Source organism: Anarhichas minor, unplaced genomic scaffold, assembly GCF_050575085.1.
Source record: "Anarhichas minor isolate MPS153535 unplaced genomic scaffold, ASM5057508v1 ptg000027l, whole genome shotgun sequence".
In the NCBI taxonomy this organism is placed as follows: Eukaryota; Metazoa; Chordata; class Actinopteri; order Perciformes; family Anarhichadidae; genus Anarhichas; species Anarhichas minor.
Window position 1 is genome coordinate 21,274,660 of NW_027466473.1, and position 18,427 is coordinate 21,293,086.

General features: G+C 41.4%; 1 protein-coding gene across 4 annotated transcripts in view; it reads right to left on the reverse strand.

The window, feature by feature from the left end:
- The window catches only part of jade2 (jade family PHD finger 2), a 162,024-nt gene that overhangs the window by 12,889 nt on the left and 130,708 nt on the right, over positions 1-18,427 (reverse strand). For all 4 annotated transcript variants that reach the window (XM_076101398.1, XM_076101400.1, XM_076101402.1 and 1 more), the window contains 2 exons: positions 13,997-14,128; positions 1,267-1,412 (listed from right to left, as the gene is read on the reverse strand). In XM_076101398.1, coding sequence (XP_075957513.1) covers positions 1,267-1,412; positions 13,997-14,128 — 278 coding nt within the window. The remainder of the gene's footprint in view (positions 1-1,266; positions 1,413-13,996; positions 14,129-18,427) is intronic.

Genomic DNA, 18,427 nt, shown 5'->3' on the forward strand with positions numbered 1-18,427 from the left:
GACTGTTTCATAACCAGTTAAAAGTTCCTTGTAGTAACTTTAAACACCTAAAACTGAAACACTACTGCGCTGGCTGTTGACATAGACCACAGTGTCACAGTAATTATCATTGAAACACTTACTTCTGTGGACAGTTTGCCAATGAGCTTTAATGTCAGCCGGATCAATGAGCCTTGATTGAAAAGCAGGAGAGCTCACTCGCGTCTTCTTTCATCCTCTCACAGGAAAACTGCACATTTCAACAACTAGACTTCTGCTGGCTGTCAATGGAAACGTCAAACTAATATTTATGTCCTCACAGAAATGCCATTTCTTTGGTAGAAACTGATGTTTGGGGGAGAGCTCCAGCCATAAATGCAAGACAGACTTTAAATTACATTTTAGATATGTATTATCTAGATATTTGAGATGTTGTCCGGCGGGAATAACTGATTTTACAGCAAGTTGTCAGCATATCTGACCCGTCTTCAGCCTATTTTCTCCTCACAAAAGTTTAACCTCGCGAATATATAATGCAACACTCTCAGCTCTTTGTCCAGGTTACAAGACAGGCAGCCAGTAAGGAAACTAAATCATTCAACTGATCGGTTTCAATATGCACCAACAATGGTTTATAAGAGTGGCATTTACCAAAGTAACAGGACGCACAACTGAAGTAATCCTGGTGGACAAGTTGTATTTCAGAGAACAGCTCAGGCGGTATCGACAGATGAATCGTTTGGGGGTTTTTGCTGCTCGACCTCTACATATCTGTATTACTTCTTTGTACACAATAGGCGGTATGAGCTGTTACAATGCATTATGAGTTATTAAGTTTGTTTGAAACAAAAGACGACCCGCCTACACAGTTGTTCTGCTTTTGTGAACATCCATTTAGTCAAGTCCTCTCCCTCGACTAAGACACATCTTTCGAGTAAGAACTTTATGTAACTCTGGATGTCCGTCTCAATCACGTCTGTAGGAGGAACAGTTCCTTATTGGGCCCCTAGCACCAGTTCTATCCACCAGTAAGGTGGACTGGGACTGAGATCAAAAGGTGATGGACTGCTTGACGCCGCTGCTGATTTCAACTCTTTGAGTTTTGCCATGTGAGCTGCCGTTCACTGCCAAGAGCCAACTGCAGCTCTGCCTAATGTAATCCTCCTCCTTTAACCTCGTTTGATGAGTGTAGTGGCCTTGAAATTATGTTCAGCTTGCAGATCCTTTTCCTATTTTATCCTATTTTAGTAGTATTGAATAAGAGAAATTCTACATCTGAAGGCCTACCTGGTCGGAGAGCAGGCTGCCGCTCTTGTCCCGATGCTGGGCGCCCAGAGCCCACTGGCTCAGCATGTCGTCAGCAGTGATCTGAACCGTCTGGGCGAGCCAGCTGTCGAACAAAGAGTTGTCCAGCGGGAAAGACTTTGACAAACCTGAGGGGAAGGGGGGAAAGGAACATGAGCAGGGAGAAAAGGGAGGATGCACGGAGGGAGAGATGGATGATATCAGGACAGAGGGAGCGAGAGGGAGACAGTTAGCCGGGGTGGCGAAGGAGGGGGGAGAAAAGTGATGGGACATAATTGGTAGGGAGGAAGGGAAGAAAGAGGGAGAGGAGGGGGAGAAAGACAAAGTAGACAAGGTGAAGGGTACTGCACATTTTTCAAAAAAAGAAAAAAAAAAAGACAGAAAATGTCGAGTTGAAGGCTGCCAGAGTAAAAAGCATGAAAAGAGCAACTGCAATACAAAACCTTAAATTCCACCATTCTGTAAAACACAGTTAAATGTTACACTTCCATTCAAATAGTGAAGAGCGGCCTTGGAATACTTTTCCTTAGCTGGCAATGAAAGAAGTCGTTTGATCCACAAGAACACATGGACAAAAGATAAAGACTCAAGTTGTATGACTCTTCCATAGTTTAACATTCAAAGCACGGATTAAAGACGACACGTCTGATCTCACAGACAGTAAGGACGGCGCGATGCAAACAAAGTTCTATGTGATCGCAGAACCTCGGTAGCCAAGTGGTTACAGCGCATGTCATTAAACCAAAATGTCCCGGGTTTGATTCCAGCCGTTTGGATATTTGTTGTATGTCATACCCCCTCCCTCTCTCTCTCTCTCTCTCTCTCCCTCTCCCTCTCTCTCCTCCATTTCTACAGACCTCTGTCAAAGGAATCAACTAAAAAGATATCTCAGCGTATTCTAGATGTGCCATGAAGGAAGTTGAGTTGGCGTAACACAACATTTGAAGTAAACTGTGATATTCTGGTTAGATTATATTAATCATACCAACATCTCAAAATTAATATAATCAAAACTGCAATGTAACATCTTCAAATTGACGTTAATCTCTCACAAAGAACCTCTAGTGTTATTCCAGCTTTGGCCTCATCACAATTCTAAATAGGAACAGAGAGCCGATTGTCTGTCAGGAAGACAAACACAACAACTTGACACAGTGACATTTACAGTATGCAGCGATAAACTCCAAATCCAAACAAGACGTTTCTGTTGCTTCATCAATAATGAACATATAAACCCATTTCTCAGAAGAAATCCTGTTTCCTGTCTCCTTCCCAACACTGTTGTGTGTATAATTAGGAGATTTCCATGGCTCCTCTTCTATCATTGTGGGCTGTGAAGATGCTGCCAAAGCACTGCGTGTCTGTCTGTCTTCACACAAACTCGTACATTCACACAATGCGGTGTCGACCGCGAGGCTTAAGGAGAACAGAGGAAGGGGGTTGGGATCCATTATAGCTCGTGAACTTCTTCTCTCCTGCTCCAACAGATGTGGGTGCCCACATGTTGGCTTTCATTCCTCACATCTTCAGACCCTCTAACAGAGCTGGGGCGAGGGGTGGGTTGATGGCATTTAAATTAATCAGAATCCAGTTTCAAATGCACATTTTGGAGGTTTTTCTGAAACCCTGTCAAATTAATTAAAAAAAGTTATAACATTTTGTAGGATAGATTACAAGTTTGACATTTAGCTAAATTGCCACCTGAATGTTTTTGCACATTGCGGATAAAAAAAGAGATTAAATGGATATTTTTTACAAATTTGGACCCAAGTCTGAAGTGGAATAAACCAACTGTAACTTTGTAACAGACACACTGACTGAGAAGAGTTTATCACGTTTTGTTCTTCTACAGATGACAAAACACTCAAAAAGTGTTCTAGTGTGAACCCCAGTGAGATGCACATGAGACCCTGATTTGATAAGAATCTGTGCTTTTAGTTTCTTACAAAGAGGTTCACAGAAAATTGGATGATACCAGCGAGACTTCCACACACATGTAAACAGTTTTGGACTTTAAAAACAGCAGTCTCTCTTATTTTTATGAATAGCTATCACCCATAACACCTTGTCAAAGCTCCGTACTAGACTTGGGTGGATTTCTGGTTTTGCCGGCTCTCTCTGGTGAACGAGCTTAAACTGGTTTAATTTTATACAAACCGGCTAAATCGCCATTTTTCATTATGACAAGTTCTGGCAACTCAACGAGTAGCCAACAAAATGTGCTGATTGCTTCACGGCGCTAAATTTGCAAATCCATTTATGTGATTTCTTTTGGCTGGACGACGATGAAAAGCAGATTTTATTTGCCAAGCCTGGGAGAGAACGCAGAGTATTTTGTTTTAGAGCACGAAATAACCTGACATTTTGTAATTGGACGAAAATGTAATGAAATATTTGACCACTGCAGCTGTATCTTTGGTGTCTTATAACCCAAGAGCGTTGGGCATTTAAAAAAATCCAACCTGTATTGCATATTGCATTAGTAACAAGCAATATGACAAGAGGTTGACAGGTCGCAGTTAGTCTCAAAGAAAAGTAAAAATGCACCAATATGGCAACATTTTGGATTTGGAGCCGACAAGAGTTGAGCCAAAAAACAGATGAGGCAATTTGTAAAATAAAAACACAAAGTGTTAGTTGTCCCGCTGATTGTGCAGCTGCTTCACTTTCTGCTTCTTCTTCTTCTTCTTCTTATTATTATTTAGTGGTTATTTGCTGTTAGTAAACCAGCTCAGAGGTGCATTCACGGTCTCTCTCAAACTCATTATGATCCACTCGGGTGTTAAGTGCAGGTACGGTCCGGTGTTTGGCTTCATATCAAACCAGTTTAAAATATATTACACCGGCCCAACCCTACTCCTTAAATCAAGCGTGTACACAGAGAGCAATCTGAGCTATTTCCTCTATTTGTGTCCAAGAAAATCAGCTTTTAACAACTTCAGACCAGATCACAAACAGAACTGTGTGCTGAGGAGAAATCAAAATGATCTTTTCCTGATAATACACTCCAGAACAACAACCATTAACCGGGGAGTCTGTCTCAACCACTTTGGGGAATAACTGTCTCCTAGAAACCCATAGGACCATACAAATATAAGCAGAGATGCCGATAAAGTTGACGAGAACATTATGAAAAAAAATAAAGACAAGTGCATGCAGATTTTTCTGGTCTGAGCCTCTCTCTCCTTTTTCTCCATCTTTCCAGCCTCCCTCTAAATCTTCAGAGCCTATAATGATCTGCCAGCAGGACGGCAGGAGGTGCTGTTAGAGTGGCTTTAACACCAGCTATACCACACACACACACACACACACACACACACACACACACACACACACACCGAGCAGGTCGTTTCCATGACGCAGCATGTCTCTGCAGGAGTCGAGAGATCTCCGAGGGAGGGAATAGGTGACAGAGGGGGAGAAAAAAGAGCCAGTGAAGAAGTGTGAGGTAGACAGGAAGGGGATGATGGAGGAGAGGAAAGAGTAGCAAGAGTTCAGAGAGAGTGAAGGTGGGAGGGAAACCTAAAACATGGCACTCTTTAGTCTTATAAGATATGCTTAAATTCTCACATACCTTGTGTTTTTACTACGCTTTACAACTGGGAAAATATAGACACAAGGCCAAGAGTCTAGAGCCATGCTAGCAGCTCGGTGCACTTTGAGCTAGCATTAGCACGCCAACAGGCTGCACTTACATCAAGCTGATTTTAACTTAGTATCAGACCGAGAAGTAATAAATATCATTTGTAGATTCTGCTTCCTGTTGTGCATTCGGAGACGTTTCCGCCTCTTTCACGTCAATCTGGATGGATCTGACAACCCGCATCCCTGTTGTCCACATGCCTGCTCACCACAACTTTGCTCTTCGATCCAAAACATCAGTTCATGTTAAGGATTGGGATTTTTTTCTTTTTTATATTCGAAGCTTTGATTGAGGTCTTTGAATGAAGCTTTGCATGTTTGTCATCATATTTAATGATGTTAAAAATCCAGTAGTTCTGGTTTACACTTTTAGGAGATTATGAGATGTCATTGATGTTATTAATCTTTGCTTTGTTAGTTTTATTTTGGAGTACATACCCAAATAAATGTATTTCCGGAGGAAGCCTACTGTATCTTTTAAATTAAACATGCGACACTGACTCCTCCTTCTCCTCCTCCTCCTTACTCAGCTACAGCTAACATGTTGAATCAATGGGCTCGAGTAAGCTAATGCTATGTATCAAAGGGTCTAGGTCCATTACAGCCACATAAAGCCCTTGTTCAAGGCTTTGTTGCGGGACAATAACAGTTTGGGGACACGGCTACAAAAAGCCCCAGGGTGGCTTTACAGAACAGCTGATGTTGTAGCAATGATTCGCTAGCCAGCGCTACTAAAGCAGTGCAGGGTAAGGAATGCACTAGCAGCAGGACAGAGCCAAGACCAGGCCTGTGCATGAGAGAGAGAGAGAGAGAGAGAGAGAGAGAGAGAGAGAGAGAGAGAGAGAGAGAGAGAGAGAGAGAGAGAGAGAGAGAGTGCTGCTAGGTCTGACTACAGTCTGATGATTGTTCTCGGGTGCCAACCGTCTGCCTGGAAACTCAACCAGAAAGACGGAGATAGAAACAGAGAAACTGAAGCAGAGTAAAGGTGGATGAGGAGTAACAGAGCGATCTGAAGACCCATCAGAGCGATGAAGGGGAGATAAGCAGTGCAGCAGGCAGAAAAAGAGTGAACTAAATACCTGAATAAAGGGGCAGAATCACAGTCTGACACAATAATGATCAACCAGAATACAAATCTCAGCATGAATCAACAGAAATGAACCTGTTAGAGCTGCTCTCTACCACAAAAGGGACGTTTTCCTTTATTCTACCTGTCTCCCACCATCATTTGTCAAAATGATCTACCACTATTCTCAGTAATTTGGACTCATTATCTTCTGCCAACTGAATGAAATGTTACATTTTTTCTTCAAAATCCACCCTAATACTACCAAGTTAAAAAGCTATTGCGATGCAACCTTTTGTATTTTTGAACCCGTTGTGTTTGATTCAGAACGAAAGAACGCAGACGAGATGCTATACTGCACCCAAATTCAACAATAATACAGAGACAAATCCAACATGCTGCACACGAAGTTACCTATTTCCTGAACAACAACAATAACAACAACAACAACAACCTGGACGCTCTGCAGCCAAGACTTTCCGTGCTTTGAGTGAGGGGCACTTTTTACATTTGTTACCGTTGGTAAGAACTCAAGGCACTTTAGCTTTTACTGTCAACATCAGGCAGACAAGTTGAAGAAGGGGAGTTCCAACAAATTGGCAGATTACTACCTTTGATGCAAAATATCTCTACAAATGCATCAAATCTCACTGAACCGTGTAAGAGGAAATTCAGACTGTCATTTTAAAGTGTATTTCGTAAATGTTGACTCACCATTGCGGCCGAATTTGGCTCGCGGTCAGGGATCTACTTTAACTGAATCATATCTACCCCTCAGTGTTTATTGTATTTATTACCAATATACATATGCACATTACTCTGCACTGTAGTACATTTTGCACTCCTCTTTAAAAGCTTAACTGCATTGTTTCAATACTTGTATTCTGTACAATGACAATGAAGTTCAATCTAATCCAAAAACCTAATCTCAGTTGGGTTGTCCTTTCCGAATGGCAACGGGCGGCGCTCGTAGATGCAGCGGACGTAACTCCCATGAACCTCGCTACATTTTTGTCTTAATTTGTTGTCTTTTGGTGTTTGTTGCTGGAGTGTGTATGGCATGTGACAGAGAGACACTCATCATCATCAGAGAAGGAAGCGCAGGGATTGGAAAAAAGTCTCAACCATCTAGTAGCAGAACGACAGGCGTTAATAACACATTTTCTTTTTATCGATTTAAAACAGCCCCGATAGCAGCGTCAGTGTCGTCTGTAGCGGTCTTTGTTGTTGTTATTGTTACTCCTCAGTTTGGGTGCACAGCTGACAACAGCCTGACAATGGTGTTAGTCCCGCCTCTGGTGCTGATTGGCCAATCGTTAGTCCCCCCGCTGCGCTTATTTGTCGATTATTTTTAATCTATTCTTTCATGTCACAATGCCAGACTAATCAGTCCACTCGAACCCGTTGAATCGGACAGATTCAAAGGTCTGCACCCAGGCGAGGCTACAACTGCATTCTGTTGTGAAAGCCCTGTGTCGCATAAAGACAATAAATAATCAATGAATCCTTGAATTATTTACATTTGATTTACACAATGGCTACTTTAAAAAAGGTTGTTCGCCAGTTAATTATTTGTGGAAGTTTTCCACTAAATGTAAATTGCAGCGTGTAACAAACATGCAGATTGGATCTGTGGAAACAGAACTTTGTTATGCATCATAGTTGTTAAGGGTGAAACTCATCAGGGCCTGTGAGGGTGACACCAGGAAGATTTAAAAAAATAAAATCTCCCTTTTTCCAAATCATATAAGCATATGGGTCCCACTAATAAACGTTGGGGATAAGGGACAGTGCATCTGAGAGGGAGTTCTGGTACATGTCTGTCTTCTTGATCCCAGGACACTAAGAGGAAGACAAAAGCCCTGGGAGTCAGGACCAGAGCTGACGGAGAACAGATGGCCTGACGCACAAACACACTGAGACTGTGAGATATGAACACATACGGCATGCAAACGCAAACACACAGATGACACGCAGCGACAGGAACGATATATATACAGTATATATAGCATGCATGTGCACACACACACACACATGCAGACAAATGATACAGCAAAAAGCACACCACACACACACGCACACACACACACACAGGGATTGTTTGTCATGGTAACATAATGTGAGAGATGATCTCACAGCATCTATTCAACATCAAGTTGCAATCATTATCCCTCATCAGTCAGATGGAAAGACAGAGACGGAGAAAGAGAAAGAGAGGAAAAAAGATGGAAAGATAAGCAGAGAGAGAAAGAGAGAGAGAGAGAGAGAGGGGGGGAGTGTTATAAAAGAGCCAGAGAGATAGAGAGAGAGAGTAATACTGAAAGAGATAAATAGAAAAGAAGAGGGAGATAATATCAGAACAGGAAGCAAAGGAGGAAGAGGCAAACTGCTCTGCTTTCCTGCGTTATCGTCTCTTCGTTTATTGATCACATTCACGGGGATGTGCTGTCGGCTCTGTGATGAGCTACTCTGGTTAAATAAGCCAATGAGAGACAGTCCTGCGTCATCGCTCACTCTGACTCTGTGTGGGTGAAAAGCTCAAAAACATGTCTGCCAGATTGGATCTTGATTGTACTGAAACAAATGCACATATGATGATGGACATGTTGGAGACTATCACCAGCGTGTTATACTGTATATGTGTACAAGAGCAGGTCAGATGTTAAAGGCCTGACACTGACATCAGATTATAAATACTCAAATTGTTTATGTTTGACCATTTCTCCAAAGAAATGAAAGAATTGAGTATTTTCTTTAGTGCATTACAGTACTCCCTCTAAACCTCATTCAGACCATCACAATGCACTAAAACTCTCTATCAAACTGATTAAAAGGACATTTTTCAACCATCATTCCTGTTGGCGATGCACTATACTGAGAACCATTAGGGGAAGTCCCAACACAGTAAACACTGCTGAATGATAAGCAGGTCACACAACATCAAGGTTAAAACTGGACTAAATTAGATTTTGTAGTGAAAGTGTAGGTTACAATCACGGTGTTAACATCATTTAAATGACTATATTTTGAAGGTGAATTGAAGAGTAAGAAGATAAACTCAAAAGAGTAAAATCTGACTCCAGGACTTAACGTTCATGCAGGAGATTCAAACTGACAAAACCTTCCAAGCATGTTTCTTAAAAAAGAATAAAAAAGCCTGCAGCTGACACACAAAGGCAACATTTCAAACTGAATCTTTGCGGATGTATGGATGGATTTTATGCTACAGAAATGTTAATAGTGAGGTTAAGCTTGGCTGTATATAATTCCTACTGGAAAAAAAAAAACCCACACAAAGTCAGAGCCTGTTTTGTTATCGACAGAGCAGCTCTGGGTTTCATCCTTTGATGACAGCATGAAGTCTTTGTTGGGCGGCTTCTTTTGTGGCTTTGAGCAACATTCTGTCGTGTTCGTTTTCCGAGATAACAGGAAGGAACCGAGCTCCTCACATGTTGCTTTAGTGCTGCTGTCAACGTGCTAATATGTATTCCTAATGCTTTCCATGTGTCTTTATTTGTTGCATTAGACGTGTCTGTTCTGCATGTCGACATTATCAGACAAAGTTGTATTTTGTCATTCAGCTGGATGACTTGACCTCTGACCCATTGGGGATCTATTAAGTAATGAATTATGATGAACATCATCTATCATGTTGATGAGCTGCTTTTACTCATGCACATGAAAGGGAGGATGCATGACAACAAAGAGCAGAGATCGTCTTCACAACTGATTTTCATTTAGGCTCTCGGATATTATTCATGTACAGTAGCTTTATACAGAACGTCACTGCAGAAATATTCATAACTTATTAGATCTGGATACGTATAAACAAGGTTTATGCAAGACTACAAATCCACCCACCTGGTGTCCTACATATAGGATCTATTCACAGCTGAGGAGCTGGCTTTTAGAGGAAGCCTGAAGATATGGAGGACTTTGTTTTCCACTTTAATCGCCCACGCAAACATGCCGTGTGTCACAAGTTGAGTGTTTCTTTCCCTTTCTTGTTTGCATGCTATTTCCTTTATTTTCTCACGCAATAACAAAAACTTCAGTTTGTTTTTGTCTTAAACTTGAAAGTTTCATCAACAACACTTTACTTTAGAATTCATAGGCACTATACAAACATTAAATAAATGGTTTATAACCAACTATAATGTAGTTGTAAGAAGATATCCGTGTTTAGTGTTGTATTTGTCGACAATAGCTACTCACGTGGACGGCCATAAGCTGCGTACAAACAGACGTACAATGTCAGTTTCAGTTCATTTTGCTTTTCGATAGCCCGACACCCATTTAATGATAACTAACCTTTTTATTCTTTAGGAAAAGAAACCCCACACGACATGAAATACAAGAGGCGCTGTCCTGTGAATGAGCTTTGGCCACACACTTCAAAGCGCTCTTCATTTCGAGCTGAAATGTGAATATCTTGCATTGTAAATGTCTGACCTCTCATCTTATTTTTCTGTTGGCTTCGCTGAAGTTTATTGCCGCAGTTTGATGATGTCATCATTAAGGGTGCTCCGATCGATCAGCCACCGATCGTTAACGGCTGATATTCATCCTAAACTGTCTCCGTAATGGCCGATCAGAAGGGCTGCTATAGAAGACGCATTGATACTTAATAGAAAATGTTTTCCATACTCGCTTTGACTCACCTGCTCTTTAATTCGAGAGCGACACAGTTAATATATAGACTGTAAAACTGCATATATGCATACACGTGTAACCTTTGGAAAAGACTTGGTGGTTAAACGATTAACTGCTGTAATAATAAAATGTCAAACGTGTGAATGTAATTAAGCAACACTTGTGAATATAGAAGCATATAACCATATTTTATTGTGTAATAAACCATTTATTTAATGTTTAAAATTAGTGACATCAAATCTCAATTACTGTCACAATAAATATGACAATCTTTAGTTTCACGACTTGGAGAAAAAAGATGCTATTTAAAGGAGAAAACCCCAATATTTTTAGTGCAAAGTCTGTTTTTCGTTGACCCTGTATTTCCCCCCTAAAAGCACAACCCTTTATTTGATCTTTATGCTAGAAATCATTCAACATGTGCAGTTATTACCTTTTTTTTTTAATGGCTTGTAATGGTTATGTAATTTTGGAGGGGAACATTTCCAAGAGTATGAGCCATAGCCTGAGAGATATAACCTGAAAAGAGGAAACACTGTGTTTGATCCTGACAGCGCGCTCCGGTTGTGCCACGACCAACGGCAAACCGGCTCTCATCAAACTGTCACAGTGCCGCCGTCCCGTGAAGCAGCCGCATCTGAAAAAATAAACTGAGGATGTTTTTCTGGATGTCAGGAAATATGCCTTTACGGGAGCTGCCGACACATCCCAGAGTGCCAACTTTCAAAGCGAGCCTGCCTGCCTCAATGAATGCAGATAGAGAGGTAATAGATGGACACGAACAGAGGGGAAGATATTCAATTTAAAATCTGAACCCCCCCCCCCCCCCCCCCCCGTTTCTGAAAAGAAAGGCTCTGCTATCTGCACCTCTGGTTTAAAACATCAGCCAACACATTTCTACCGTCGCGAAAATGAAGCCTGAATTACTGCTGCTGATTGGAAAATAAAAACAGAAATAAACCTCTCTCCCTGCTTAGTGATGGATAAACTATTTTCTATCTTCTTGACTTTTATAGAAGGATGCCGGTGCATTGAAACGTGAATTTGCATCCTAATAGTCAGGCAGGTGGCTTTTCTCTCGTCTTGACAACTTAAAAGCACCACAGCCGCCAGTGTGTGTCCATCAACAGTCAATCCTGTGTCCCCGAGTGAGACACCGAGCCTTTATCTCCTCGTTCACCTCAAGTCGCTGTGGATACAAGTGTCAGCCAAATGCACCGTAAATTGTTATGAACAAATATCTAAGTACGTTAAAATCTGCGCGGCCAATTTCCAGTTAATAACTGTCTTCAGACGCGTCATGTGTCGCGGTAATGATCGGTTGGTGGGGGAATGGATCGCCTGCCAGCAGGACGGACAACCATCATCATCCATTCTCGTCTCACTTATGATGAGGATTTGCAGTGACAGGCCTCTCGCCGTTACTCTGACGGAGTCTGTCTCCCAGGTGCTCATTAATGACAAAGATTAACACCGACGGAGCTTCTTTCTCTCTCGCTTCCACCATTTCTGTGCTTGTTTTTTTCAACCTCTCATTACCAACTTTCACTCTGTTCCCCCGTGTAACAGGTCTGGATTACGGGTTTTAAATTGTCTTTCTGTGTTTGTGTTTTGACAAAACACAGGGAGATGATGTTTTTGGGAAAAAAATGTAAGCGTTAACGAGTTCTGGCCATAAACACAGTACGTTTTGATTCATAGTTCAGTGACAGATTTCTCCTTTTGATAGCACCATCACAAGGCGAGACTGACATACTGTACATTATGAGGCAGTATCGTGCTTTTATTATATTCCAGAGCGGCGGTGGGAACGTCCTGCTGGGTCCGTTTGTCTTTCATTAACTGTGATAGACAGCAGGGGTTGTGGTGAGCAGAAGCTCTGCAGCGGGAAATGGATTTGCAAAGATGTGTGTTACTGAAAATCAGAAGATAAAAGAGTATTTTTTTCAACTTGCATCACGTTGACAGCAACGAAAACCACTCAGCTGCTGCACCGTATTGTTGAAACATTTACAAATCCAAGGATGATTATTTTCATTTTAAGTTATTCTATTACTTAGTCCAATAATTGTCAAAGCGACAGAAAAAAGAATGCCCACCGAGAGTTCCTTAATCGATTTAGAAGCTTGTAATTTGAATGATAGTACTAAAGCCACCGGTAGTCAACATATGACGATATAAGGTACCAAGGATAGACTGTATATAAGAAGTGTGCGTAGTCGTCGTGGCGTTAACAATTGGTTTGTGGACTGTGGTTTTGAAGCCACGAGTTTGGCATTTTGTCCGTCGCATCTTGACTGCGGAGGAGTGACGCCATGACAGAGACATCATATATACGTCTCTGGTAGCCCCGCCCTAAAGCATCCCCTGCTTTATGGTCTGTTTGACTCTAAATGGACCATAATGTACTAAATGAACATCATGCTGTATTGAAGAAGACTTGAAACTAGAGATTGAGACCATGAACTCATGTTTACAATGTTTACTGAGGTAATAAATCAAGAGAGAGGTAGAGTCATTTTCTCATAGACTTCTATACAACCAGAGGAGTCGCCCCCTGGTGGACACTAGAGAGAATGCACGTTTAAGGCATTTCAGCACCGGCTTAACTTTTCAGACCCAGAGTTTGACACCTGGTATCAAGCTTTCAATCTTACAGTACTGTTGTAGGACGGTTTGGTGGTCGTCTCTCAACCAGAGGGCTTAAACCCAGCACCCATACTTCCCAGTGTGATTTTAAGGAAGTCTGTATGATTTACAGGATTGTCATTTTTATAATATCCAGGCTTGCTGCATCTCTCTGTGAGCGACGTTACACTGCCAGCTGCCAACAGATTGATACATCAGTAGTCAACTCCGATCAAAGATTCTACCATCGTACCTGACACACAGAAAATGTACGACAACACTGATAATGAAGGCATGTTAAAAAAAGAGAGAGAAGAGGTAGAACACCAGCACGGAAAGGATGCTGACCACAGCAGAATAAAAACATGTTTTTGTTGAAGGTTGCAGCTCTCTTGATGCATCAGTAATTTATGTAAGACAAAGTTTACGCATATGCAGTCTTTGTCAGGTCGAAATGAAATAATATCATCCTAAAATTTAAACTTCTATAATGCATTGTGCCATTATGTAGAGAATGTACATCAAAGCTCTGCTTTATAATAAATTATTGATGCATCAAGGCTACGAATGTGCTGCAACCAGGATCCTTCCGATGGACACACAAACACACACATGTGGCATATGTTCAAACAATGAGGTGATCAGTTTGGAAACACTGCACACAGACACACACACACACACACACACACACACACACACACACACAATATACAGTATATATACCTAGCTCTTTTAGCAGGGAGCCGTTCTCTTGCTTCAATCGCTCCTTTTTCTTCTCAGGACTACTCTTCCTCCTCTCCTTCCCTTTATCCTTCGCTCCATTCTGTTTGCTCTTTTCTCCCTTCTGGCTTTTTTCTGCAGGGAGACACAGGAGACGGACTCAGGTTAGGGGTTTTGATTTTATTTAATTCAAACGTCACTGAGCCTGAGGAACTTCTTCCCTTCGAATGGAATTTGAGTGAAAAGGAAGCAGACAGAGAATATCAAAGTTGGAGAAATATAGTGCAAGAAAATTTCCTACATGTTGACATGTAGGACATTATTTTATTTCCTACAACACGGGTGAATGAAACAGACCTGAATCAAATTTAAATTTTGCAATATGGTAAAAACTGTTGGATGACATTTGGATGAACACATAGCTAATTATAGAGATATAGAAGGAGAAATGCAGAAGGAATAATAGACAAATCTGGAAAAAAGTCTCTGGTGAACTTGAATATAAAGGTACAGTGTGCAGCATTTAGGGGGACTCATTTGCAGAAATTGAATATATAACATTAATAAGTATGTTTTTGTGTGTATAATCACCTGAAATTAAGAATCGCCCTGTTTTTTGTTACCTTAGAATCAGCCGTTTATATCTTAATAAGAAGCTTGTTTTCTTCATGGAGCTGACCGCCATTTTTCTACAGTAGCCCAGAATGGACAAAATCAAACGCTAACTCTAGATAGGGCCATATGCGCGTTGTTGCCACATCCTACACACTGCACCTTTAAGGCCTGAGGAAGTATTTCCCACACATTAAAGATTGATTGCGTTGGATTGTGTCTAAACCTCCCAGAACTTACTCTTCGTGTTTTGAATCACACAACTTGACGTCTGAGTGAGAACTGTTTCACAGGACGTCATCGTAGCTGAGCACACAGTAATTCTCTGTAAGCCAATTTGTGGCTGCAGGAAAGGGAAGGTGTCATTGGCCGAATGTGACTCACCTCCTGATGAGGTGTGTGGATGCAGCCGTAGTTCATCTCCAGTGACACATTTAGCCTTCTGCTCTACCCAGATAAAGCCAAAAGGACCCGGCTTGCATGTTAATGCTTTGTTTTTTCAAAGGACGTTTAGTATTCTAGTTAAATGTTGAGGGTAAGGCTGACGGATTCAAGACCCATGTGGCCTTGATGAGCAATATCTCAGCTAACCTCAGAGTTAACAAAAAACAACAACAGTCTAGTCCACCTTTCAGACTTTTTGACAAAGAAAAAACAACCGCAACACTGTCAGACACTGCCTCTTTTAGGAAAGAGATCGTGCACACACTGCATATATATATACATACACAAACACATGCCGACACACATTGTGTGACATATAACGGAGCCCTGCAGAGCGCCTCCCTGCTGCGAGCTGTCCTCTCCTTCCAGCTGAGTGTGGCAGGTAACACAACAAACACTCATACGTACACATGATCAAAGACCAAATGAGAACACCACCTGGCAGTATGATGAAGTCCAATACACTAGTTCTGCAGCAAATACTAACTTAGCACGATGTTACTGGGTGTTGAAGCTGCGGAGGAGACCAACATGTCGACGCAACATTGCTGGTAGTTCAAGGTAAATAAAATAGCATATAATAAAGAGTCGATTCGGTTTCTAATTTCATCATCACAAATGATTTTGAAGGATCTCTCAACACGCGAAATAACACTCAATATTCAAATTCACTGGTCTTATAACATCTTAAATTGAGTTTCCATTTTTTAATTAGGGCTAAAACTAGAAATGATTTTCATTAGCAATTAATCTGTCCATTACTTTACATATTTTACAATTGTTTGGTCTATAAAATGTTGAAAATTATGAAAAAAGCCTGTCACAAGTTCCCAGATCACCTGACACACGATTCTACTGATAGAATAATTGATTATTGACGAGCTCTGCATCTAACGAATACACAAAAACCTTCTTAACACACACACACACACACACACACACACTTCTACAAACACACACACAGACACACAGCTGTTAAGGAAACGATGCAGTCACACTCCACTGCCTCTCACACATACAGCACAGTGATGATCTCTCTCTGTCTCTCAGTCTGTGATATGGGAGGCCCTTATTGTTGGGTTGTCTTGTTGTAACAGGCTCCTGCTGTTTAGACAAACACAGAGTCCTGACTGCATGGCTCACTAACTCTCCTGCTGCTGTGTATCATGTTTATCTACTGTATATATATGTGTGTGTCTGTGCGCATTGGTACAGCAGGTGGCACCTGCAGGCTTCATTACAGCTACACCGGGGTTTAGAAAAGCTCATTTTATTTGTTTATGTGTGTGTCGTTCAGCAGTCACTGCAGGGTGAAATAGTCGACCTACAGCAAGATTATCATTGAGTGAACAGTATGCATTGGGCCCATTATTTTCACATAAATATATATCATGTATCTGGCTTTTCAAAATAGATTGTTAACATTTATAATAAAAAAAACGATTCATGTGAAAATGACATTAAAAAGGTGCCATTTATTGTTTTTAATTATCCTGACATGCAGCATAATAAACAGCATTTCATCTTAATCCGTCCAATAGTTGTTGAAATATTTCACTCTGAACCACCGACTGTATATTAGAACTGGAAGTAATCTCAGTGACATCATCTATTGGTTTGTGGACCGCCGTTTTGAAGCCTCGAGTTCGTCCCTTTGGCCGTCACCATCTTGGTTTTTGCAACCGGAAGTGACACAAGAGGGTGGAGCTAAGTACACCCGAATGCTGAATAAGACATTGCTAGGTGACTGAAATGTTAAAATGAACTTTCATGAACTGAGATCACACTTTGAAAGGGTTCAATTTCTAAGACTAAAACACAGACAACTCTATGTTAGAGACCTGTCAATCACCGTGTAGCCCCGCCCTAAAGCATCCCCTGCTTTATGGTCTGTTTGACTCTAAATGGACCATAATGTACTAAATGAACATCATGCTGTATTGAAGAAGACTTGAAACTAGAGATTGAGACCATAAACTCATGTTTACAATGTTTACTGAGGTAATAAATCAAGAGAGAAGTAGAGTCATTTTCTCATAGACTTCTATACAACCAGAGGAGTCGCCCCCTGATTAGACAGAATAAAGGTTTTTAGGCACTTCCTAATTAGCTTCACTCTTCAGACCCAGAGGTTGCGTCTGGTCTGGACCAAAGCGGCGGAGCAAACAACAAACCACCATTGCAAGCAATACAGCCGTGCTGCTACAATAAAGAGCATTCAGCTGTAATACAAAGCTTTCATATATTATTGTAGCTGTTCTGCAGCCTACAGTATAGATTCTTTTAAAATTGTGTGTGTGTGTGTGTGTTGGTCAGTACATGTCTACACTGTGTGTGGCTGTCATAGCCAGCAGTAGGCTGTCCTCATGCTTGCTTTAGCATGGAGGAGTAGGACGTGCATGGATGGAGCTGAGAGAGACCAGAGAGAGATTTCACACTGAGACGACCATCGTGTGTGTGTGTGTGTTTTTAAAAGTGAGAGCGCAACGGAGAAGAGAGTGTGACAGTATAGTTCAGTACGAGCACAATACTTAGTGTTCACAAAGAAAGAAAAGTGAAAGAAAGAAGAAAAGAACATCTGTGTAGAGTGTATGTTTATGTCGGCCTCAATCACTTGCGTTCCCAAACCGTTCTGACAGATATGAACCTCAGAGCCACACGCCTAGAACTCACAATATCAAATGACACTGATCAACCCACAAACCAACACTTCACATTACTTCCATCTGGACGGAGATATAGAACACTTAAATGGAGACGAGCTCGCTGCAGCAGGAGTTTTGTTCCTTGGAACAATCTGCCGAGACACAACCATAGACTGTATATAAGAAGTGGACGTAGTCGTCAGAACATCACATTGGTTTGTGGACTGCCATTTTGAGGCCTGGAGTTCGGCATTTTGGCCGTCGAAATCTTGGATTTTGGTCGTCGCCATCTTGTTTTTTAGTACTAAAGCCCCTGGTAGTCAACATATGACAATATAGGGTACCAAGGATAGACTGTATATAAGAAGTGGGCGTAGTCGTCGTGAAGTCACCCATTGGTTTGTGGACTGTGGTTTTGAGGCCTGGAGTTTGGCATTTTGGGTGTCGCCATCTTGGTTTTTTGCAACCAGTGAACGAAATTATAGACTTCTATACTTCGGATTTCTTTTTACAACAGGAGGAGTCGCCCCTGACGGCCATTAGAAAGAATGCAAGAATAAGGCACTTCTGCACTGCTTCATTCGTCAGAACCGGAGGTTGCTGATTGGATACAACAGGAAATGACGTGTTAAAGGTCTGGAGCGGTTGTTATTTCCAGGTCCGAGTCAGATTGTTAGGAAGATCCTCAGACAGGACTTCTTGTGAAGAGCTACGTAGAGTGAAAGCTGCAGTA